This window comes from Podarcis pityusensis, assembly GCF_964106645.2.
Source record: "Podarcis pityusensis genome assembly, chromosome: 2".
Taxonomy (NCBI): domain Eukaryota; kingdom Metazoa; phylum Chordata; class Lepidosauria; order Squamata; family Lacertidae; genus Podarcis; species Podarcis pityusensis.
Genome location: NC_138029.1, coordinates 106831611 through 106856341, shown reverse-complemented (window position 1 = coordinate 106856341; position 24731 = coordinate 106831611). Strand labels below are relative to the sequence as shown.

At 48.7% G+C, this 24731-nt stretch overlaps 1 protein-coding gene across 1 annotated transcript; it reads right to left on the bottom strand.

Moving 5' to 3' along the window:
• Window positions 1-395: 395 nt before the first annotated feature.
• Window positions 396-22719, bottom strand: LOC308471602 (uncharacterized protein). Its single transcript, XM_080995818.1, has 7 exons — window positions 22575-22719; window positions 19050-19602; window positions 16330-16715; window positions 12932-13092; window positions 10760-10892; window positions 6669-7709; window positions 396-4788 (listed from the first exon to the last, which is right to left on the bottom strand). The coding sequence occupies exons 1-6, from the start codon at window positions 22632-22634 to the stop codon at window positions 7521-7523; spliced, it is 1482 nt and encodes a 493-aa protein (XP_080851944.1). The 5' UTR covers window positions 22635-22719; the 3' UTR covers window positions 396-4788; window positions 6669-7520.
• Between the last annotated feature and the right edge of the window lie 2012 nt (window positions 22720-24731).

Here is a 24731-nt window from a genome sequence, read left to right as displayed (position 1 = left end):
AGAGGTGTCGGACATATTGGATTTATTATGCAATATTAGCCTGGAATCATAAGCCACATTGTATGTAAGAACACAAGATTTTGTCCACCTGCTTCCAGCCAGCCTGGGACTTCACAAGCAGTGCATTAAGCTTGTATGCATCTCCTGTTGCTAGTCCCTAGCATATGGGTAATCACAGATATACTACTTGTATACATGGAAGTGTTTTTGTTTTTTTTACTTACCGTGTTTAGTAGCCTTGGTAGTCCATTCCTCCATAAAGTTGTCTTAGTTTTTTAATTTTTTTTTTAAGTCTTATAAACTGGTGGCCACCTTCACATCTTGAAGGAAAAGATTTTGTGCATGAATTAAAGTATAAAAAGCACCACTTGAGTCTTAAAAAAAACCCCCAGAACTCCAAACCAATTAGAATTGACATTTTAATAACTTAATAGATCTGTGCTTTTAAAGCATTTGTGTATACTTTGTCACCATCTTTCAAACCTTATTTCCATAAACATGACAAGTAGGTTTGCACTTGATGAAGTAAGTTACAGCCTTCAAAAGTCACGGCAGCTTCTGTGGCAGTCATTAAACTGGCGCAAGATGCTTTCCTCTTGTGTTTGCAATGGATGAACAGTTGTAGAATGTTCTGACGAGGATAACACCGAAGATTAGATGTCATGTGCAAAAGGCAGTTCTGTTCAAACTGGACCCAACTTTTTTTTTTAAAAAAAAGGCTCCTGGGCTTTCAAAATGCAAAACTATCACAGGTGAAACCTTTTGTCTCCATGCACAAGTGCCTGCTAGGAAACTAATTTGGCAACGCTACATATGAAAGGGTCAGAACTCCTATGTCTTGAGTGGCAACTCATATCCTGTAGTCATCTTCAGAACAAAACAGGGCACCCTGGCCTTTAGCGAGATAATTGGAGGATTTGCGGGTGGGGGAGAAAAGCAACTATTCCCACCATTGCAAGATCATGACTGGAAAATCTGTGCCTATTAAAACTCCCTCCTCTTGTATACACTATTTAAAGACACAGGAGTCCTTTAGAGGAGTTAGTCTAGCAGCTCTTATGATTGTACACAGTACACTGCGAGGGAAGTCTGCAGAAAATTGACATAAACATTATTGATTTGAAAGGTTCATTTGGCCTCCAACATATAATCTGCATGATTTCACCCTGAACACCAATTACCTTGTCCAAAATGAGTTTGGGCAGCAAGGGCAAATAGCTTTGGCAAGCAAATGAGATGCAACCCTTGTGACAGAAGCTGCGTAATGCACTGCGTGGAGGAACGAAGTCCTGGAATGATGCTCAGACACAGAGGGTGAAAATGGAAGATTAACTCCCAAGATGAGAGACGGGTAAGGAGAAAGGGGCAGGGCCCATACTTACTGGATATAAAAGGGCATACAGAGATGGGGGTACACATACCAACATCACTTTTCTTTTTTGGCAGAAACCTGACGCGGCAAACGCCACGAGGAACAAACTTCCGATGTAAACGCTCATAAAAGGTTGAGCCAGGCACAGCCAAACTTGACCCTCCAGATGTTTTGGGACTACAACTCCCATCATCCCTTGCTAACAGTACCAGTGGTCAGGGATGATGGGGATTGTAGTCCCAAAACATCTGAAAGGCCAAGTTTGGCCATGCCTGGCTCAACATAAATATCTCAGATCAATAGAGTGCTTGAATAAACCTGCCTTCAAAAACAAGGTTATGGCTCCTGCTGGCCTTCCTGGGAATCATAGAACTGCAGAATTGGAAGGGATGACGAGGGTCATCTAGTCGAAGCCCCCCCTGCAAATGCAGGAATCTCTTGCCCAAAGTGGGGCTCAAACTCATAACCCTGAGAATAAGAGTCTTGTGCTCTACGGACTGAGTTATCCCAGATGTAAGAAAGTGCTACAATTCACAATGCCCCAGGGTTAATCCTTGACACATTCATAATTCAAAAAAAAATGGAATGATCCTGCCCTGCTCTGTACACGAAAAAACCTTTAGATGCACGTTTATGCTTGGAGAGCAGTTTGCATATCCCTCTTCTTGTTTCATCCGGAGTAAATGAGATGATGTAAGGTGACATCTGGCATAACGACGGCACCCAAATCTTCATTCAAAACTGCTAGCGGTACAATCCTATCCGTGCCGACTCAAAAGTAAGTTCCGTTGAGCTGAGGGAGACTTACTCCCAGGGGGGTATTGGACTGCAGCCTAAAAGCATTTAGAATTCCTATTACCAAGGTAACCTTGAAAGGGGGGGGCAAATGGACTCTCGCTATGTGGGTTGCGGATATAAAAGGGTGTGTTAAAAGCAAAAGCTCAGGTTTTGAGCAAGCATTCAAAAGGTGTTTCGTGTGTATTCAAAGAAAAGGGGATGTTGGAGAGAGAGAATAGGGGGTGGAAAATGTTTGTGAGACAGAGAAAAGGGGGTGCAAGAGAGAGAAAAGGGGCACCCTCTTTGGGCTCTGTATGCTCTCACTGACAGTTTTGGTTTCACCCCCCAACAGTATTCAAACACCCCGCAACCCTGGGCATAGAAACAAATGGTCGCTAGCCCTGTCTTAAAAGTGCCTTGTGTGCGCAGCAGCTGAGATGGTGGAGCCAGGAGAGCGGTACTTGTTTGGGATTAATCAGCCTTGAAATAAAAGAAAGATCCGATCTGGGCACGGGCACTGCTAGAAGATGAGTGGGTCTGTTTGCCAAGGGGCCACTTCAGAAATGGCAGCCCGGCAGAATCGCGGCATTCTCCTCCTTGCCCAAGAGCCTCCTTGCCCAACTCTGTACAGGTGCCTCCTCGCACGGCAGGCTGCGGAAGCGAAGCCTCCAGCTGCCTTAATCCCTCAGTCTCGATGGCAACTGAATTCATAATTGATGAGGAGAGGCTTTGGGGAGAGAGCTGTCAGTCACTTGTCAGGCAGAGAAACAGGTGGAGGGACAGGACCACATGCTTCCTGAAGGAGCAGCGCTCTGCTTGGAGAGGGGCTTTGCATCTGGCACACAAGCCTCTTCTTTCAAAGATAGCCCCCCAGCCAAAGGGGGGGCAAGTGGAACTGCGCCGTTCCCCCTGCACTCCAGCACATCCCTCGTGCAATATTAAGCCACTGGATCTTTCCATTCACACCGGTTTCGAAACAGATGATAAAGCGGGCAACGTAGCGAGCCGCTTCTGGGTATCTTTGGGGGCAAAAACAGCGAGGCAAACACCTTGAATCAGTCACACCGAGAGGACAGTTTGCATAACACTTTTTAAATGGGCAAACTGCCCTGCAAGAGCCTCGAGCATTTCCATAATACTCCTGTGAGACAGGAGATTACTAATTTCCATTCGCAGCTGATGCCCTGCCCACAACAACAGGAGCCTGCCTAGGTTTCAGCCGGTGGGGAAGCCCTTGTTGTGGGTCACCTCACGCCCAGCTGCCACTCACTGCGCTGCTGCAGAAGGGAGGTGATGCAGCAAGCACCGGTCCACCCATAAACTGGAAGAAGAATCCAAACACGCCCTGCGCTTTGCATAGATCCACCCAACCCATATTTCCAGCCTCGGTGTGGATGGGCCCAAATCGGACCGAGGTGGAAATCTGAGCTGCAGCTATCTTCCTAGGATCACGCTGGTTCTGCATGCTTTCCAATCTGCATAGACACCATTAGGATGGAGCGCGTTGGTTATGACTGTTGCCTGCTTGACGAACCTCTTCTGCCAGCAAGACCTTGAATCCTATGCACTAAATAAGTCGCCTCCTCCCCTCTGCTTCCTTGGCAACCCCTTGACTGCATTCTCCTCCAGGCATTGTGAACAGGAATGACACCCAGAAAAGTACACTTGTTGGCTTCTCCCCAGGCTCTGGCCCACCCTTCTTCCAAAGACCCAAGGAACAAGCTGGACCAAAGCGAGGATCCATCGAAACCAGCATCCCCTGTCCTGACATGCCGCTGAGACATGCACAAACAAAGCATGGAAGCAACAGCATTTCTGCAGGGCCCGATATCCAGGGGTACATCATCTCTGAATATGGAGGTTTTTTTACCTAATACAGTGGTACCTCGGGTTACAGACACTTCAGATTACAGACACTTCAAGTTACAGACTCCGCTAACCCAGAAATAGTACCTCGGGTTAAGAACTTTGCTTCAGGATGAGAACAGAAATCGCGTGGCAGCAGCGGGAGGCCCCATTAGCTAAAGTGGTAAGAGCAGTTTCAGGTTAAGAACGGACCTCCAGAACAAATTAAGTTCTTAACCTGAGGTACCACTGTATGGCTAATCATCATGGATAAGTGTATCCTCCTCAAATCCATCCAGTGAGTTTTTAAAGGTAAAACAAACAAAAAAACCAACCACATCCAAGAGGCAAATGCAAGAAAGCACTTAGTGCCCATGCAGTTTCTTTAGTTGCATAATCTAATATATATTTTGAGTTGCTTCTCTTTCTAAAAGTCTGTGACAGCCAAAAAGGGATACGATAGATAGTAGCAGGACCTAATAAAAAGGAATAAGCTGATTTGGTCTGTGAAAAATCCACTGGGTTTCTGTTCCAACTTTGAAACTGCCTGCTGGAAGCTCTTCTGTGGCATATGCAGGCGACAGGGAATAAGAGATTCCGACTCAACATCAGGAAGACCTTTCTGCTGGCAAGAGCTGTTCGACAGTGGAACAGACTCCCTGGGAAGGTGGTGGACTCTCCTTCTTTGGAGGCTTTTAAGCAGAGACCCAGTGGCTACCTGCCACGGATGCTTTTGCTGAGATTCCTGTATTGCAAGGGGTTGGGCTAGATGCCCCTTGGGGTCCCTTCCAACTCTAGAATTATTATTATTATTATTATTATTATTATTATTATTATTATTATTATTTATACCCTGCGGCTTCCAACAGAATATTAAAATACAATAGTCTATTAAACATTAAAAGCTTCCCTAAACAGGGCTGCCTTCAGATGTCTTCTATAAGTCTGGTAGTTGTTTTTTCCTTTGACATCTGGTGGGAGGGCGTTCCACAGGGCGGGTGCCACTACCGAGAAGGCCCTCTGCCTGGATCCCTGTAACTTGGCTTCTCGCAGGGAGGGAACCGCCAGAAAGCCCTCGGTGCTGGACCTCAGCGTCCGGGCAGAACGATGGGGGTGGAGACGCTCCTTCAGGTATACAGGACCGAGGCCGTTTAGGGCTTTAAAGGTCAGCACCAACACTTTGGACTGTGCTCAGAAACTTACTGGGAGCCAGTGTAGGTCTTTCAAGATTCTACGATCTCGCCTTCAGGACAATCTTCAACTGAGCAAAATTCCTGCTTTCTCAAGGCTCTTTCGCACTTTATGTTACATTTGCTCAGCAGCTCAGCAAAGGAAGAGGGTGAATACAACCTGAAAAGACTTGAAGCCGACTCGGAACAATAGCTTCCCCAAGCTGGTCCTCCGCCAGCTTTCTTGCCAATGCCTGGCAAAGGAGTTGGGCTCAGCCTCCCGCTGCTGGGGAGGTAAAGCTATTCTGTCAAACTCCTCTTTCAAGCAGCAATCGGGAGCTGTGGCAGCAGCAGCAACAATAGGCACAGCCAGCCTCTCTGTGGGGGGTGGGGGGTGGGGATCCTGCTAGCACAAGAGCTCCCCACAAAGAGCTACAGCAGCCAGAAAGGTGCACTCGCTGTTCCATAAAGAATTGGGTGCGGGTTTTGTTTGCTTGCTTGCATTTTAAGAAAAACCCTCCTCCTGTACAACAGGAAGAGCTGGGCAGGCAAGCAGAATTGAGGCAAGGATGGGAAACATGTGGCCCTCCACTGCCCTTAGAGCACCTCTATCACCCCGGCTGTTGGGCCAGGCTCACTGGGGCTGATGGGAAAATAGGAAGCTGCCTTATGAAGTAAGGTGAGAGAGAGAGAGAGAATCGCTGTTGGCCACCAGGCAATGGCTTTTTCCACCTGACCTGCCCCACCTTCCAGCTCTAGGAGCCTTCGCAAGGGAGCTGCTTCCCGAGGAGAAAGACTCTGTTTGCCATCAAAGATGGCTGGTTTCACCTGGGCTGCCCCACTTCCAGCCCAAGAATCTTTCAGAAGGGAGTTGCTGCCACAGACGTCATGTAGATGTGGGTTTTAATGAGCTGAACAGTGGTAGATTATGAGTCATGGGGGTGTGCATGAACTTAGTGCTTAGTTTGTGTTTTTGGCTGCTGTTTTATTCTTGTTGTTAATATTGTTTTATAGCTTATAAGGGCTGTATTGCTTGTTCATCACATGGTGCAACTTTTTCTTTAACTGTGATGTTTAGCTTATTTTTCAGTTGCTGCTCTGTTAGCGGTGTTGCCTCACTGGCGATTTGTTAATTGTTCCATATGTTTGTGATGGGCTATTACATTCTACCATGTTATTATTATTAATTATTTATTATTTTATTCCGTGAACCGCCCCGAGATCTCTTGATGAAGATCGGTTAAATAAATAAAAGAATGAATGAATGAATGAATATTGTGTGTATTGTGTTGATGAAGATCGGTTAAATAAATAAATAAGGAATGAATGAATGAATGAATGAATATTGTGTGTAAGCCACTTTGGGATTCATTTGAATGAAAAGTGATGAAAAAACAAAACAAATCAAAAATGCCAAATCGGACTGTCCGTCATCCGGCTCAGTCTGCCCACACTGGCTGGCAGAAGCTCTCCAGGATTTCAGAAAGGGGTGTCTAGAGGCGTACCTGGAGATGTCGAGGATTGAACCTGGGACCTTCTGAATGCAAAGCAGATGCTCTACCGCTGAGCCACAGAACCTTCCCTGGACCACAGGTTCCACATCCCTGACTTAGGACATCCCCCTAGCATCACAAGGACCAGCTTCTTTCTGTCCACATCGATCTGCATGCACACAGAGAGGGAAACGAAGCGAAGCCCCTGTTTCTGAAGGCAAAAGGCTCTGGAGGGTGGCTGCTGGATGATCTCACAGCTGTCCTGTTCATGAACGGGGAAGAGATGAACAATTCTCTAAACGGGCAAAATTCACAAGCTGCCGAACCTCATTTAGCTCAGCTGTGCCAGGGGAAAAAAGCCTTAACCCGTGAACCTCTCCCACGGGGACCCACTTAGCACCAGGCTTTATGCGTTGGGGTCAGCCGCTGCCGCAGGCAAAAAACAAACAAGAGCAGCTGGAGTGGAGTTTAATGTTTGGAAAGATGGGCTGCGTTAACAGGCCAGCGGTTTCTCTCCACACCGTGGCTGAGACCAGCGAGGTAGGGCCCACGGGCAGCTGCAAGCGCTTTGAGACAGAGGTTTGCCCAGGTCAGCCATCTCTCCATGAGCTCGTCCTCCAACATCTGAATAAATATTAACAGGAAGAAAGCCTCTGTTCAGGTGATCAGGTTCAGACAGCACCAGAAAACCTGCTTTCTGGGCTTCCAGAATTTCCCCCGCAGGGCTCTGAGCCGGAAGCGAAAGTAAGGATAGCGACTCCGGTGGGAACTCCGACACCCAGAGAGAGGTGCCAAACAGAAGATTCTCCTCTTGCAAACTCCACACGGTATACGAGGGGAGACTGTCCCGCAGGTCAGCCCCACTTAGGTGCAACAACTCCCCCCAGCACTGGCCAGGTAGCTCTCATAGTTCTCCTCGCAGCGTCGGACGCAGCGGCAGAAATAGCTAGGGTCAGCAATGGCCTCCAGGAGGTCTGTTTGAACCAGGCAGATGTTGTACAGCTCCGAGGTGGGGGTTGTGCGGAGACAGCTGCTTCCTCGCCCTGTGAACACCTGCCGGGTAAAAGAAGAGAGAGCCAAAATTCTGAGATGCGACAGGAGCTGAAAGAAGGTGGCAACAGAAGAACAAGCTGCCAGCCAGCCCACCGCTCTCCTCTTTCACTCTGGGCGGCAACATGTCTCCTTTGGTGAGACGGAGAGGTGTTGGACCTCAAGCGTAACCCAGAAGCCCCTTCTCTTCAGAAGCCTGACAGTCTGGATGCCACAAAATTGGAGACGGTCCAGCCCAAGGAACGGGAAACAGATTAAGGCTCTTAGAACACAAGTAGTAATGGCAGAGGATGCCACTGAGCGTGTGCAGAGTAAGGTAAAGGTAAAGGGACCCCTGACCATTAGGTCCAGTTGTGACCAACTCTGGGGTTGCGGCTTTATCGGCCGAGGGAGCCAGCGTACAGCTTCCGGGTCTTGTGGCCAGCATGACTAAGCCGCTTCTGGCGAACCAGAGCAGCGCACGGAAATGCCATTTACCTTCCCGCTGGAGTGGTACCTATTTATCTACTTGCACTTTGACATGCTTTTGAACTGCTAGGTTTGCAGGAGCTGGGACCGAGCAACGGGAGCTCACCCCGTCGCGGGGATTCAAACCGCCGACCTTCTGATCGGCAAGTCCTAGGCTCTGTGGTTTAACCCACAGCGCCACCCGCGTCCTTCGTGTTCAGAGTGGCACCCCCTCGATACAGAGAAGAAAGAGCCTACCTGCCTATGATCAGGGGTTAGGAGGAAGGAATTCCAGAAGAGAGCCTGTGGCTTCCAGCAGGCCTGAGCCCTCATTAGAAAGTGAGGCTGGCTAGGACAACAGCAGGGAAAGGGAACTTTCGGCCTCTCAGACACTATTTCCTCCAGCAAGCATTCAGTCAAGAGAGTGTCAAACATCCCAACAAATACATCACGAGCAGCTCAAGTCCCGGGGTCTCAAGAGTGGCCTTTGGGGACCGAATGCTGCAAGCTATGGCTCAAACTCGTATGGGAGGGTGAGGTGGGGGATGACGACTTTGTAGTAACTTGCTTTGGGTTCCCTCTCACTGGAAGGAGCTCTACAAGCCACTCTTCCTGAAAGCACTCCTTGTGGAAGATGCAGAACGGCAAAGCCCTTCAAATGCATTGGCTCTCAGCTTGCGTGGCAGCGGGGTTCTCTCCTGCCCTGATCTGCATATAGACTACTCCTAAGGAAAGGACGCGGGTGGCGCTGTGGGTTAAACCACAGAGCCTAGGACTTGCCGATCAGAAGGTCGGAGGTTCGAATTCCCGCCACAGGGTGAGCTCCCGTTGCTCGGTCCCTGCTCCTGCCAACCTAGCAGCTCGAAAGCACATCAAAGTGCAAGTAGATAAATAGGTACCGCTCTGGCGGGAAGGTAAACAGCGTTTCTGTGCGCTGCTCTGGTTCGCCAGAAGCTGCTTAGTCATGCTGGCCACATGACCCGGAAGCTGTACACCGGCTCCCTCGGCCAATAAAGCAAGATGAGCGCCACAACCCCAGTCGGTCACAACTGGACCTAATGGTCAGGGGTCCCTTTACCTTTAAGGAAAACACAGAATGTTGTTCCCTGTATAATCTTCAATCTTGGTTCATGTCCTTACTGAACAGCACCTAAAGTGGCCCGATCTATAGGAGCTTCAGGTTGCAGAAGGGAAAATTGCACCGACATCCCCTCTCCTGCCGGAGCCCTTGACTGAAAACATGCACGGGCCCCCAGTCCTCCCTTCTGCGCAGCCTTGAAATGCGTCGCAGCCCTCTCTTGCCCTGAATCTAGCAGGCAACCTCCAGGAAGCAAAGAGCAGGCCAAAAAACTATAGCCAGAGGAGAGCAAGCTGGAGCACGTTGTGTTATTACAGTCATTATTATCCGCCGCATTTTTACACTAAGGTGTCTCAAAGCGACTTGCACAATAAAAACAGAAATAGCCCAGACGATAAAACCGGCGATAAAAATAGCAACGGCCAGAAATAAAGGAATGTGATCCATGCACTGAAGAGGAAAAAGCGGGATCGAGATGGAGGCTGACCTGCAACTGGCCTCCGAAGCCAACAGATTTGATCGGGAGTCTGCAGAAGCGCCAAAGGCCACCTCCACAGCATTCTCTCTAAATATAATTTGGCCCAGGGTCATGCGGCCAGGGGTGGATGAGGAACTGCTGCCCTGCTCAGCAAAACAGGGGCTCAAACATTCTGCAGATAGGGCAGAGGAGACGCCGGGAGCTTCTCGCCTCTAGTGCAAAGAGCTCTTTGCGTTAACTGATCGGCTATTAAGTACTGAATGCAAAGGAAGGAAACTTCCTTTATTTCCAAAACTGAGGGGCAGATTGCATCCCTTCCCATGCGCAGCAGAGAGCCCCAGGAGGCCATTGTCATGGCTGGACTCCAGCAGGAACCAATTAACCTTTCCTGCCCAGCCATTCCTCATTCTGCCAGCCCAGCCAGTGCCAGTGTATTCCCTCCATTGCCCTCTCCTCCTCTTGGGAGGGTACATTCTCAGTCATGCACAAAGAGAGCTGCCACAATGGCCAGATCCTTCCCACTCCTCTCCCCAGAATCTCACTTCTGAGCATGCTCCTCCGGGGAAGCTGCCCTTTAAGCACAGAGGGCTGTGAATGAGCTTCGGACCGCTCGGAGGCAGGATGCTGGGCCACGGCAGGCAGCAGGGATGACTCACGCCAGCAAGAGCAGGCAGCACGCACCTGCAGTTCTGTGCAAGCAGTCTCCTCTGCTCACCTGTGGTTTAAACAGGCAGCTGGCTTATCCCTTCCACCCTGTTCTGCATCTCCTTTGGGGCTGCCCAAGGGTTTCCCCTGACCAAGCTAGGCGTTTGGAAGGCAGCTCTGCCATCTAAGGGCGGCACAGGGTTTCAGAGGTGGATGTCAGAGGGGCATGTCTTTGCTCTGTCTCAAAGCTCTGGCCACAATCCTTCACCGTCCCAGTCTAGCCCACCTCCCAGGGTTGTCGTGAGGATAAGAGAATTATAAAGAGGATATGATCTGATAAGCGGGGTGGTTTTTGTTTGTTTCTACACTGGAATATTTTAGAGCAACGATCCATGGCAACGCTACCCGAGGGTGGATGATGGTGTCGCCATCGTTCAGGCGAATGTTGTCATCGATACAGATATGGTGGGTGCTTGTGTCGTGAGGGTCGATCCAAAGGGGCTTCCCTCCTCGGCTGGAGAACTGGTTCCTGGCCCACCTGAACAGAGAGAGAGAGAGAGAGAGAGAGAGAGAGAGAGAGAGAGAGAGGATCAGAACTTCTATGGGGATTTTCCCTAGGTTGCTGAAGCGAGAGTCTGTAATGAATCTTAGCAAAGACCCCACCAGCCCACCTTGTCCCCTCCAATGCAACGAATGGAAACGAGAAGGCAAGAAATGTATTGCATGCAGTGATCATAAGGGTCAAGCTGGCCTATTCTTTCTGCATACAAATACCAACTCAATTAATACATCTATTCTTATCCTACACAATTTATTCTGCTTTCACGGTTCAGCATTTGAGAAGATTTAGATTACTTTTGACAAGGAATGAGATGATAAAAAAAGAAAAGGTTCAGGTCGATGGCGGACAGGGACTAAGAGCCAAAAAAGATGGATAGAAGTTGCGCTGGCTGTTCACGATCCAGCTCTTCACCACGGGAACCTCCCTCTCATTTCAGAGCTCTCTCGTGAGAATACAAAAACATTTCCAATCTCCTCTGCAAAAAAAACCTGCTTCTTCAAAATCATATTTGAAAAGCTTCTTAGGCTACCACCACAGGACCCTGCATGGGAGGGGAAACTGCGAACAGGTATGCATAATTCTCAGTGCAGGACTTCACATGCAATAGCAGCTGTTTGTGCTCCATGTACCACAGAACCCAGAAAAGGGTGCAGGAAGGGCTGCCAGTGTCTGCTGAAGGGCTCAGGCAGCGCAGGCCTTCCAGTACTCAAAACAAATAGATGCTCAAGTATTACAACTGGGTTGTGCTCAGCTTTGGCTGGCTACATTGCCAGATGGCCCAAGAGTCCGTCTTTTCTAAATCACAAATCTAACGGGTTTGCTCAAAGCTTCCGGTGGCTCAGACTGCATGTCAAAGCAAGAGAGTTATTCCCAAGAGAACTACCTGGATTTAGCACAGTCCATTCCCTGCCTCTCCTCTTTTTTTTTTTACTGGTACAGGACAAGATGAGCCCTCAGTCCTAATCTCAGTAGCAGAACACAGCAGAACCAGGTGGATCTTAAAGAACCAATGGCGACTTTGCATTTTAAACAATTGCTCTCGGGTATCTTGGCAGATGTGAGCTCAGTAAGGGAGAGGTGGCGAGCCTATGGACCTCCAGACGTCGTTGGACTACAATTTCCATCAGGCCCACTTAACACGGCCTTTGATCAGGGATCATGGGAGTTGGAGTCCAAGAGCAGCAGGTTCTCTATCCTGGCGGAAAAGGAAAGGAAGAGGCAAGCAAACATGCCCTGCAGGAATGTCAGGATGGAGACAGGGGAAAGGGAGGAATCACTTTCTTTCTTTCTTTCTTTCTTTCTTTCTTCTTAATAATAATAATATTAATAATATCATCACCATCATATTATCATTATTATTAGGATTTATACCGACCGTCTTTCTCCAAAGGAGCCCAGAGTGGCAAATGTATTGTGTGCATGCAACAAAGTCTCCTTGTGCATTGAGAGTTTCCCCCGACTCTACTACCCTATGCCCCTTAAACCTGTTCTGGGTTTTCCTCCAGCCTGCCAGAGCAGATTTAGGTGCACAGGTGTGGGGGGGGGGGCGGGGAGTCCCATTGCACAAGGGGACCTTGATCCATGCATGCAGCAACTTAGCTGAATCCCGCCCTACAATACTAATGCAATTAAAACTTCTAAAAACATTGGACGCTCAAACACACCCTAATTTATACCAGCCGTCCCCTACCTGATGCTCTACAACTGTTCCGGACGACAACCCCCACAGTCCCAGCCGGGATAATCAGGGATAATGGGATATAGTCCAACAGCATTGGGAGAGGGGGCGCCACGTTGGGAAGGCTGTTTTAGACCACAGTCACTTGCCTGGCTCAAAAACGACTGTCATGTGAGGCCAGGACACAAGAAATTTGTGTGCTGGTGGGGCAATTTTAAAAGTCTGGCCAAGCTGGGGTTTTTTGAAAGCCACTATAAATGAATCACGGACATCACCCTAAGTAAAAGCACATCAGTCGCCACAGGCTAAGAAGCAAGCCGCCATTCTTATCCCTCACCAGTCAAAGTGATCCTGGAAGCCACAAAGGCCTTCCCTGGAGCTGAAGTAGAGGTACAGTTTCCTGTCGCCATCTTCACTGGAGAGCTGCCCTGCTCCCTGCGTCAACACCACCTTTCGCTTGCTGCAACGTATCGTTCCAGGACTGACATCCACCGGCAGCTGCCATAGCGTGGCGGGGAGGCACAGGAGGGGTGAAAAAAGCAAATGAAACACAGATCCTGTCAAGCTCTCAACAGCAAACTTGAGGTCATCAAAGCAGAGCATTGTGTGCACTGAGATGAGGAATCACCCTGAACTGGACCCGAGGATCAAGGGCGTTGCACTGGCGGAGGAAGGCAGGTGCGGTGGGTGCGGAGCACAACAGGTGCCAGCTGTGAGGGCGGATGACATCGCCTCGCCACCCACCCTCACTCGCTGTGTAGGCGGCAGGTTGCTAGTGACGATGCTGCCGCAGGCGGCTAGTGACGCCCCCCCCAACACTAGCCACATGAGCGGCTAGCCCCACCCCCACGAGACGGCTAGCCCCGCCCCACCCCAGGTGCCAGGGCAGGTAGCTCCGCCCCTGGGACGTTGTCCCACCTGGATGCAGAAGGGGACTGTCCCACCAAATGGATTAAGGTCTCCTTCAGCCTTCCCCAACCTAGTGCTCTGTCCCTGTTTTGGACTACAACTCCCATCAGCCCCCACCAATTTGACCAAGAGTTTGGATTTGATATCCTGCTTTATCACTACCCGAAGGAGTCTCAAAGCGGCTAACATTCTCCTTTCCCTTCCTCCCCCACAACAAACACCCTGTGAGGTGAGTGGGGCTGAGAGACTTCAGAGAAATGTGACTAGCCCAAGGTCACCCAGCAGCTGCATGTGGAGGAGCGGAGACGCGAACCCGGTTCTCCAGATTACGAGACTACCGCTCTTAACCACTACACCACACTGGCTCTCAGGATGTCACGAGTTGGAGTTCAACAACACTGGGTACTCGGCTGGCTACTTCCATGAGACCAGCAGAAACTTTCTCGACTTGCGTGTGAATGTTCTGCTCACATCAAACAGTGTTGCATGTTAAACCTGGAGCTGAAATGGATGTAAGGGCCAAGCAGTCCCTTTCCCATAGCCGGATGCCTTGGGAAGTAGGGAATAAGAACAACAGCCTGTTGTGTGCTACCAATATCTGATCTTGACATAAATACTGTTCCTGGGTATGGATCTCAACTGCAACAGCTGGAGAACCCATGCAGTATAATGGACAGCAAACTCTATTGCAGAGATCTGGGTGGAAATGTCCACTCAGTCATGAAATTTACACAGGGCAGCTTTGGGCCGGTCCCGCACCATTAGCCGAACCTACCTCACAAGTATAAAAATGGGATCCCCCCCTGAGCGCAATGGAGGAATGGTGAGATAGAAATGTAACACATTAAGTAATAAATATAATTGCATTACCATCAAACATCCCCTAGCAGATCAGAAAGGTTGCCATAGCTGAATTCTCTTGGCAGCTGGCAGTGTACCAGAACTGATGAATGTGGCAAAAGTTCAGTCCTTAACAACACTGAAATTTACTCACATTTAATTCCAATTATAAAAGAAGGCTTTAGTGGTGTCAAAATATTTATTTGGTCCTCTCAAATCCCACTAAGCATCAACGGATGGCAGAATTTGTCTCTTTTCATGCATCAAATGCCTTCTGTCTAAGCAGAGAGCCAGCACGGTCCAATCTTGTGGACAGTGTTTTGGACTTCAATCAAATGCCGCCTTAGTCACCATCTTGGCAAGCTCGTTGTTGTTTGCTTCAGTTTCTCATCTGTAAAATGGGAACATTAAGTGCCCCAAGCTGCACAAGGAGTACAAGCTAAAGTCTGCAGTGCTCTACCCTTCAAACCTAGCTAAATAAAATAGGGCCTAGGATTCAGAGAAATGTGGCAAATGGAGGATCCACAAGTGATTAAGAATGGAAAGGTAGGTACAGGGGCCCATAGCAAGGGCATAGGAAGCTCTGCAAGCTAGAAACAGACCACCTCAAGATCATTTAAGTCATAACCACGCTTTCCCAGTTCTTGAATATTTAGCCCATTATTCAGAAGCTTCACTTTGGAAGTACAGAGACCAAAAACCTGCTATTTTTAATGAAAGCTGAATTCCTCCAGGATTCCAGCAAAGCCACCAGGATTCTTCACTTTCAAACAAGATATTGCAATGTATAATGTTGGCAGCCTTGGTCCCCAAAGCGCAAAGGAGAGTCCCTACCAAATCCAAAGCTCCACACCTCCAGTATTATATTCATTTCTTATCGGGCAGCCTAATTAAATAATGCCGGATTTAATTTTGGCTGCCTACCCTTCAGAGAGAGGAAGCAATCAGCTGTGAGCTTAGCAGGATTTCCTAGAGGAGGGAAGAAGAAGAAGAAGAAGAAGAAGAAGAAGAAGAAGAAGAAGAAGAGGAGGAGTTTGGACTTGATATCCTGCCTTTCACTCCCCTTAAGGTAGTCTTAACCTGCATCTCATAGGACGCCAACAGAGACTCCTAAAGCCTGCCGAGAGGCTGCATGGAAGGCCGGGACCTGGGAGACCAGGGTTCAAATCCCCACTCAGCCATGAAGCTCACCGGGTGGCCTTGGGCCACTCACTGCCTCTGAGGCTAACCTACCCCACAGGGTTGTTGTAGGGATAAAGGAGGATGGGGAGAACCAAGTATGCCACCTTGAGCTCCTTGGTGGGATACAAAGGCAATAAATAAAAAGGTGTCTTCAGCGGAAGGGCATCTAGAAAACTGAACAAACAAAAAAGGCAGAAGGCACTGGGATCAAAGAGCCTCAGCCAAGCTTGCTGGGCTTGCGGAAAAGGCAGGTCGTGACTAAAGCAGCAAAAGGAATGGAGGAATCCATAGAATCTTAGAATTGTTGAGTTGAAAAGGACCCCAAGCATCACCTAGTCCAACCCCCTGCAATGCAGGAATCTAAAATGTCCATAAAGGACCCCTGACCATTAGGTCCAGTCATGGCCGACTCTGGGGTTGCGGCGCTCATCTCGCTTTATTGGCCGAGGGAGCCAGCGTACAGCTTCCGGGTCATGTGGCCAGCATGACTAAGCCACTTCTGGCGAACCAGAAACGCCATTTACCTTCCCGCCGGAGCAGTACCTATTTATCTACTTGCACTTTGACATGCTTTCGAACTGCCAGGTTTGCAGGGGAAGGGACCGAGCAACGGGAGCTCACCCCATCGCGGGGATTTGAACCGCCGACATTCCAATCGGCAAGTCCTAGGCTCTGTGGTTTAACCCACAGCGCCACCCGCGTCCCTAAAATGTCCATAACAGATGCTTAAAAACCTCCAAGGAAGGAGAGTCCACAGCCTCCCGAGGGAGACTGTCCCAGGATGATCTTTTTCTGCCCACTCACCGAGACGTCCCGCAGCGCAGGGAAGTGGGGGTGCTCCCCCTCCAGGGCGCAGCGCACTGCCTTCAGGACGCGAGCCAAGTCCGTGCCAAAGGTGCGGAAGACGACGGCAAAGTGCCTCCCTTCCCGGTGCAGGCTCTCCAAGAGGTGGAAGAAGGAAGGTAGCAGCAAGTGGTAGCGCTTTCCCCGCTGGCCGGGGATGGAGAGCAGCGGGTGAGGCTGCCCCTGCCACTCCAGAAGCTGCAGGTGGCGCTTGTGGAGATCACGGAACTTCCTCCCGGGGGGCGTGTCCGTGAATCGGGTGTTGCGGCCGTACTGGGAGTAAAAACTCACGGCGCCCGGGCAGGGAGGGAGCAACGAGGGGGACTCGCTCAGCCACTGCCACTTGCCTGGAAGGAAAGAGGAAGGAGGTGAGTTGAGGGCAGGGGTCAGCAAACTTTTTCAGCAGGGGGCCAGTCCACTGTCCCTCAGACCTTGTGGGAGGCCGGACTATATTTTGAAGAGAAAATGAACAAATTCCTATGCCCCACAAATAACCCAGAGATGCATTTTAAATAAAAGCATACATTCTACTCATGTAAAAACAAGGGCCGGATTTAGAAGGCGATTGGGCTGGATCCGGCCCCCAGGCCTTAGTTTGCCTACCCATGGTTTAGGGTCTAAAGGAAGGAGGAACTATCTCTCTCTCTTCCATTGATGGGCTCACACTCTGTCCTGGGCCGTAAGTCCCAGCACAGGTTCACTTTCACCTTCAAAGCCAATTCGAAGCCTGGGAAGGGGACAGAGCTTGCCATCAAAACATCTGCTTTGAACGCAGAAGGCACCAGCATCTCACAGGAAATTAAGAGCCTACTGGATCAGGCCAATGGCCCCCCTGGTCCAGCATCCTGTTCTCACAGTGGCCAACCAGGTGCAGGATTCGAGCACAAGAGCACTCTCCCCTCCCGCAGAATCTCAGAGTTTGGCTGGGAAAGACTCCCTGCACGAAATCCTGGAACGCCACTGCCAGTGCCTAGAATGCACAGAGCTCAGCGCGTAGAGTGCCCTAAATAAGGACCTCCTTTACAGCAACCTTTACCAGCCCGGTGCCCTCCAGATGTTTTGGTCTACGATGCTCATCAACGCTAGCTAGCACATCCTAATGGGAATTGGGAGTCCAAACATCTGTAGGGCACTAGGTTGGCAAAGGCTGCTTCCGTGTTTCTGCAGCAGCCTTTTATTGAATACCTTTTTTAAAAAAAGTGGGGGGCTGGTGGAAGGAAGAGAACAATGCGCAGTGAAGTAGAATACAAATCTCTCACGCAAGTGGCGACAGTTCAGACAGAGGGCACCTGAAGTCAAACAGCTTAGCCAAGTACATGTTAATTTTAACTTCTTGGTGCTCCCGCATGTGTGCGAGAGAGAGTTGGCAGGCGGCTTTAACCTCATTCTGAAGAGACCAACGATATGTAAATGTGCCTGGGCGAGATACAGGATGCAACAGCTCCTTTGATAAGGTTCCCTTCGCACAGAACAAAAGAGCCTGATCTATAAGGAGATTTGGCTCGTGGGCGGCATAATAGCACACGGTGCTGTCTTGCAGCAGAGCGCCAGGCTAGTAGTCTCTTGGTCCAGATCCAAAAAGCCGAGGATGTAGGCAAGTTAGCCTTGAGCCTGGGATGAGATACAATGGGCAGGACTGCCCTGTTTGCCTTCCAATGCTAATGCTGAGAGGGAATGCAAGTGGAGGTGTCATGAGAGGGTGGGTGGCTACGTCCAGTCCATTTTTAACCCATCTTCCCACCTCCCTGTCCAACCCCTTTTTCCTCTGTGGTATGCAGAGTACAGATTGGGAGCTTGCCAGAAAGAGGGCAGTACCAACTCAAGGTGGGGGGAAAGCAAGGCAATCATAAAAAGATGCCGAAGAAAAGTTTTTTTATTTACAAAAACACTCAATTTTCTATCATTATGTATAATGCATCTGGAAGGCTCTCTTAAAAGACAAAAGAAACCCAACAAGCGACGCTTGCTGCCTCTGATGAACAGGACATCATACTTGAAAATGCGTTAGGCATAATAATAGAAAATTGGGAGTGCATTTGTAAATAGATTAATATTATTTTCTTCAACAGCTGGTGAGGGTTGTCATTTTTTGGCTTTGGTGGTTTGCTTGCAAACTTTTTAAATATCTAAAAAACGGGGGGGGGGGGGGTGTAAATTTTTATTCTGAAAGTATGGCCCAGAGAAAAAAGTTTGAGAATCACTGCACTATAATAATAATAATAATAATTTATTATTTGTACCCCGCCCATCTGCCTGGGCTTCCCCAGCCACTCTGGGCGGCTTCCAACAAAGATTAAAAATACATTAAAAACTTCCTTGAACAGGGCTGCCTTCAGATGTCTAGATGTGAATTAGCACAACGGGGGTTTCCCCCAGCCCCACCTTCTCCCCACAGAACAGCACGTGGGGGTAGGAGAGGGGAGACTGCTCCATCAGACAAGGAGAGATGCTTGTGCTAACAGAGCAATCTCCTTAGCCCTACATTAAATTATCCCCCAGGCTTCTGCCTCCTTCCCTACACACCCCTTGGCCATACTGTGTTTCTCTGCATCACCTATCCTGAAAATCAAAAATGATTAAAAAAACCACAAGCAATTCTTATTTCTTGCAGTTTCATCCAGCCATTGAACTTAAGTTTTATGTCACAGGAACTGGGATTTCAGCTGCTCGCATGGTCTTACCTGTTGGGTCGATTTTCCCCCAGGTGACAGTACTCAGGAAATAGTTTAGAGCAGCTCTGGGGTCCTGACCGGTGACAGCATCAGACACTACGATAGTGTTGTTTAAGTCTATGTGTAGAACCAGCTTCCGTTTCTTAGGGCTTAAGATCACCCCGGAAAGAGGGACTAAGCTGGTGGTAATTCTTGGCTGCTGGCAGTCCATTTCTTCATCTTCTTCTCTTTGGGCAGACTGCCCATGTTGCCCTTCTGCACAGCTACGATTGGTGACCTGGTTCTCCTCTGCAGAATTTCTTACACCATTCCCAAGACCATCAGTCTCAGAACAAGATTTTCTTTTCATCAAGCTGGAACTACCGGAGACGGACTGTGTGCCAACTGTTCCAGGAGCCATCTCTGTACACATGGTCATCAGCTTGGGTTTCAAATCGCTCGGATCCGTGTTGGAAATATCATCTCCTGCAGTGCAGCTGCCAGAGAGATCTCTCTCCCTTGAAGCCGTTGGGTCACTCATGGGCTGGGATGAATTAGGAGGGAGATGCCGCCTCAGGCTCAACTGTAGGGACAAATGGTCACTATTTTCCCCTATGTCATTCAATGTGAAGCAGAAGCTTATACAGTGGTACCTCAGGTTACATACGATTCAGGTTACAGAGTCCGCTAACCCAGAAATAGTGCTTCAGGTTAAGAACTTTGTTTCAGGATGAGAACAGAAATCGTGCTCTGGCGGCGCGGCAGCAGCAGGAGGTCCCATTAGCTAAAGTGGTGCTTCAGGTTAAGAACAGTTTCAGGTTAAGAACGGACCTCCGGAACAAATTAAGTTCTTAACCCGAGGTACCACTGTATAATTAGATCCAGGTTCACTCAGCTATAAAGCCCACTACATGGACATTCTACTGCTCAGCATGGTGAATTGTTGAGACTGAGGCATTGTGGGAATAAAACAGTGTGCTCTGATCAACTTCATAATCTGCACCCTCAATATCCTCTGAGCTAATTTGTGCCATTTCTTTTTATAGATGGGCGATTGAAGCAGAAAAAATGTTTACTTTCGCCAGACCACCCCAGCGAAAGCCAATCCACAAATCTGACAAAGCTATCATAATGCGGAGAAAGTGTATTGACTTCCTAAGGTTTGCATGTGTGAGAAGAAACCGGCAAGAAAGTGCATTGAAAGATTTGCATTTATAGAAACCTGCCTCTAACTGATCAATAACTGAGCTGGTTCTGAACTCTAGTTTTAGGAAGGAACATAGGAAGCTGCCTTATACCCAAGTCAGACAACTGCTCCCTCTAGCTCAAGATGATCAACAATGACTGGCGGTGGCTTCCCAAGGTTTTCAGACAGAAGCAATTCCCAGCTCACCCTGGAGATGCTGGGGACTGAATCTGGGAACTTCTGTACTCAAAACACATGCTCTGCCATTGAGAAATGGCCCTTCCTCTCACGTGCTTTTTTAGATCACACATGCAACCTACTCCCTTATCTATTCACTAAAATAAATAGGGTTTCTCGTCTGTCAAACTGAATCCAACACTTTACCCACCAGATGCTGTCAATTCTGGAACTAGAACACCGCAGAGACTCCAGCATACAAGGCCTAACCAGGATACACCCAGCACCTTAGATTCACCTGATCTTTCTCCTACGGTTCTTTATGTCCCTCTTTCAAACTGCCCAAGCACTAATTCCCACCATACCTTGCTCATCTGTTTCCTCTCCTACCTGATGTGTTGGTGTACACTCACTCTGAACCACATAAGCAGACAACCACAAGCAACAGCTTGCAGACATTCCATAGCCACCTGCTCACAAACAAAAGGAAGAACTTTGAATAACTGAACTTAGACAAATCATTGTCACAAGATGTGTGGGAAACAATTAGCAGAGAGACAGGTTCTTAAAAAAGGGATTAGCTGCCGCCAAACATATGAAGGTAGAGTCAACCACTCAGAGTCTACTACTCGCCACACTTTAACATGGAACCTCAGCATTCAGGGCACATTTGTATGCAAGAATGTTCAGAGATCTTCTCTGTGTGTATTTCTGATCACCATGTGCAGGAGACAATGGGGAGTCTACTTCCCATTCTTCCTGCTTCTCAGTTTTCCAAAAGCAAAACAAGATAGCCAGTTGGAAAGGACTTGATCTTTGGTCTGATCCAAAAAAGGCAATGCAACTCTGTATTTCCACCTCTGGCAAATACATTTCATACAATATGTAAGGAGGACTGTTATTCCACATCAAAGGCAAAACAGAACCACCAAATATTTTCTTGCAAGAATCAGAAGCTAAATATTCTACTCTGTTCTTTACTCCTACACAAACCCGCCTTAGCTTAAAAACCAAGCAAATTAACCAGACTTGCGCAAGGCTGGCCAGCAGTTCTGCTGTGCTTAACGGCACTTGTTGCTTTCAAGCCAGCTCCTGAACCCTAAGGCTGCCTTCTTTCATGTACACACCCTAACGTGGGAATAAAGCTCACCGAACACAGCTGAGCGGATCTGCAGCAGGGTAAACCCGTACTGCAAGGCTGGCAATTACCAGTTTGGGGAGTCCCACAGGTCAGCCCACACAAGTCACAGAATCATAGATTTGCAGAGTTGGAAGGGACCACAAGGGTCATCTAGTCCAATCGCCTGCAATGAAGGAACCTTGTTGTCCAACATGGGGCTCGAACCCACAACCCTGAGATTAAGAATCTCATGCTCTTAATAACACTATACAAATTTATACAATAATGTATGGGAATATCGTATACAGTGGTACCTCGGGTTAAGTACTTAATTCATTCTGGAGGTCTGTTCTTAACCTGAAACTGTTCTTAACCTGAAGCACCACTTTAGCTAATGGGGCCTCCTGCTGCTGCCGCGCCGCCGGAGCACAATTTCTGTTCTCATCCTGAAGCAAAGTTCTTAACCCGAGGTACTATTTCTGGGTTAGCGGAGTCTGTAACCTGAAGCGTATGTAACCCGAGGTGCCACTGTATTTGCCATTTGTGTGTGTGCATATTTTCGCTTTTATATGTATCTTTGTTGTTGTTTTTTCTCCCTCTCACTTTTCCTTCTTTTTTCCCTGTATCACTTGATTTATTTTAACTGAAATCACCTTAATTATATAGATATATATATAGAGAGAGTGTGTCTCATGCTCTACCAGCTGAGCTACCCCACAGGCATGGCAGCAGTTTTCTTAAGCTCCTTATTTCTTCCAGCCTGACCTTAACTGCCTCTAACCCTCTCATGGCACCCCCCCTCTTAGCCACCATCACAGGGTCCCTCGCCCCAGGGGCCCTCTCTCCACACCCAGCCCCGGACCCCCAAGGGACGGGGAGATAGGGACTAGGGCAAGTGGGGGTCCATGAGGCTCGTCCTCTCCCATGGGACCTCTGGGGGAAGGGCCTTCCCCTTCCTCCTTCCTAGCCCTGATCCAGCCACGTGACCCAGTCCCGACAGGCACCGCCAACAACCGCCATCCCCACCAGCAGCGCTCCCCCTCCTCCACCCGCCCCTTCCCCCCACCGTTACCAAGATACCGCCGCTGCCCGGCGTCCCACTTCCGCTCCGCCGCCTCCGGCATGTAACCATAGAGGGTCTTTTTCGCTCCGCGCCTAGAGACGCCTCTTCCTCCCCTTTTGCGTTTCCTCGTTGCGCTTACGGAGGCTGCGGCGCCCCCTGGCGACCGGACTCCGTTCTCCGCTCAAGTTTGCTGTTCATTGTGGCTGGTTGGTTTTTGCCATTCGAGTGGCTGCTGCGGTGGCTTTGGCACTGGCACGTTGCGAGTTTTGTAAGAAAGAAACGACGCTTGGTTTTACACGTGTGCAGCGGATTGAGGAAACCTAGCCAGATGGGCGGGGGTATAAATAATAAATTATTATTATTATTATTATTATTATTATTAATACTGCTCCACTTAAACGAAATAATAATAAGACTTAAGAAAAAGGGGGAAAACACCGCTCCACTTCGGTAGGGAGATGTGCATTTTTAATCACCACTCGCATATTTGTTTGTGAACCCCCTGCAAACAGAAAGCTAGCCCATCACGCACAAACATTTCTGGTTTTAAATTGCTTCTTGCTGTGGTGCTAGCTTTCTATTTGCAGGGAGGTGTTTGAACAAAAGGGAACGTTCAAAAACAGCATGCCTCACCATCAGAAGAGCCCCTATTCATCGGCAGCATCTGTGGGTCCCCAGATGTTGTTGGACTACAACTCCCATCATCCCTGAGCTCTGGCTTTGCTAGCTAGGGGTGATGGGAGTTGTAGTGCAACAACATCTGGGGACCCACAGGTTGAGAAAGGCTGGTTTAGACAAATATTTTTAAATGGATTGATCCAACAAACCAATTGTTAAACATGACAACACTACTAAATGCAAGATCTCCAGAAGGAAGTCAGTTGGAATGAACTGACTTGAGGAGCTGGATCAGGCCAATGGATCCAGCGTCCCGTTCTCCACGTGGCCACCCAGATCCCTGTCGGAAAGTCTTAAGCATGACCTGAAGGCATGAGCGCTCCACCTGCCCCGCCCCCCGCCGTAGTTTCCAGCCATTGGTACTCAGAAGCATTACAGTACTGCCCCTTAGTGCGGAGGCAGAGAATAGTCATGATGGCTAATTGCCATGGATATTCGTCTCCATGAATTTGTGTACTGTACTCTCTTAAAGCCATTTAAGTGAGTGACCGTCGCTGCTTCCTATGGGAACGAGTTCCGTAGTTTAACTAATCTGATGAACTACAGTTGATTCCATCATTTCAGAACTTTCCTGCCTGAAATACAATTAGAAGCCAAGGACTCACAAGATAATGTCTAGATAAACTCTCCCTATGCCCAATAGCAGGGATGGGGGTGGCGCTGTGGGTTAAACCACAGAGCCTAGGACTTGCCAATCAGAAAGTTGGAGGTTCGAATCCCCGCGATGGGGTGAGCTCCTGTTGCTCGGCCCCTGCTCCTGCCAACCTAGCAGTTCGAAAGCACGTCAAAGTGCAAGTAGATAAATAGGTACCACTCCGGCGGGAAGGTAAACAGTGTTTCCATGCGCTGCTCTGGTTCGCCAGAAGCAGCTTAGTCATGCTGGCCACATGACCCAGAAGCTGTACACCGACTCCCTCAACCAATAAAGCGAGATGAGCGTTGCAACCCCAACGACTGGACCTAATGGTCAGGGGTCCATTTACCTTTACCTATGCCCAATAGCAGGTGGGATGAAAACATCATAGGCAGAGTGTGAAGTTGCAGTTATCACAACCTCCCAATAACAACAACAACAAAAAGGAGAAAGAGGAAAGGAAAAAAATCTCTGCAATGTAGTTTGCATAACAGGCAAATCAAAGATAATCATGCAAATTAAGTGTGCTTTTGGAGCAGCATACTTCATTTGCCTAATTTCTGGAAAATACTTCATCCCTTCTCCTACCAACCAACAATCTGAAACAGTAACAGGAGAAGCAAAAAGTGTTTGCCTGTTTGCATTGTTCAGGAAGCAAGGTTTTCTCAGAGAGCATTTATTTTAAGTATATATGCTGCCCATCAATAAATACTAGTTTTGGGGTGGTCAGTAAGGGTCCTTCTGTCCACTGCTCCTCTTTGCTCATCCCTAGAGGATCCCTATTACAACTATGGATGTATTTACTTTAGCAATGTGCTGGGCATTTCATGGAACACAGGAATAAAACCATCCCT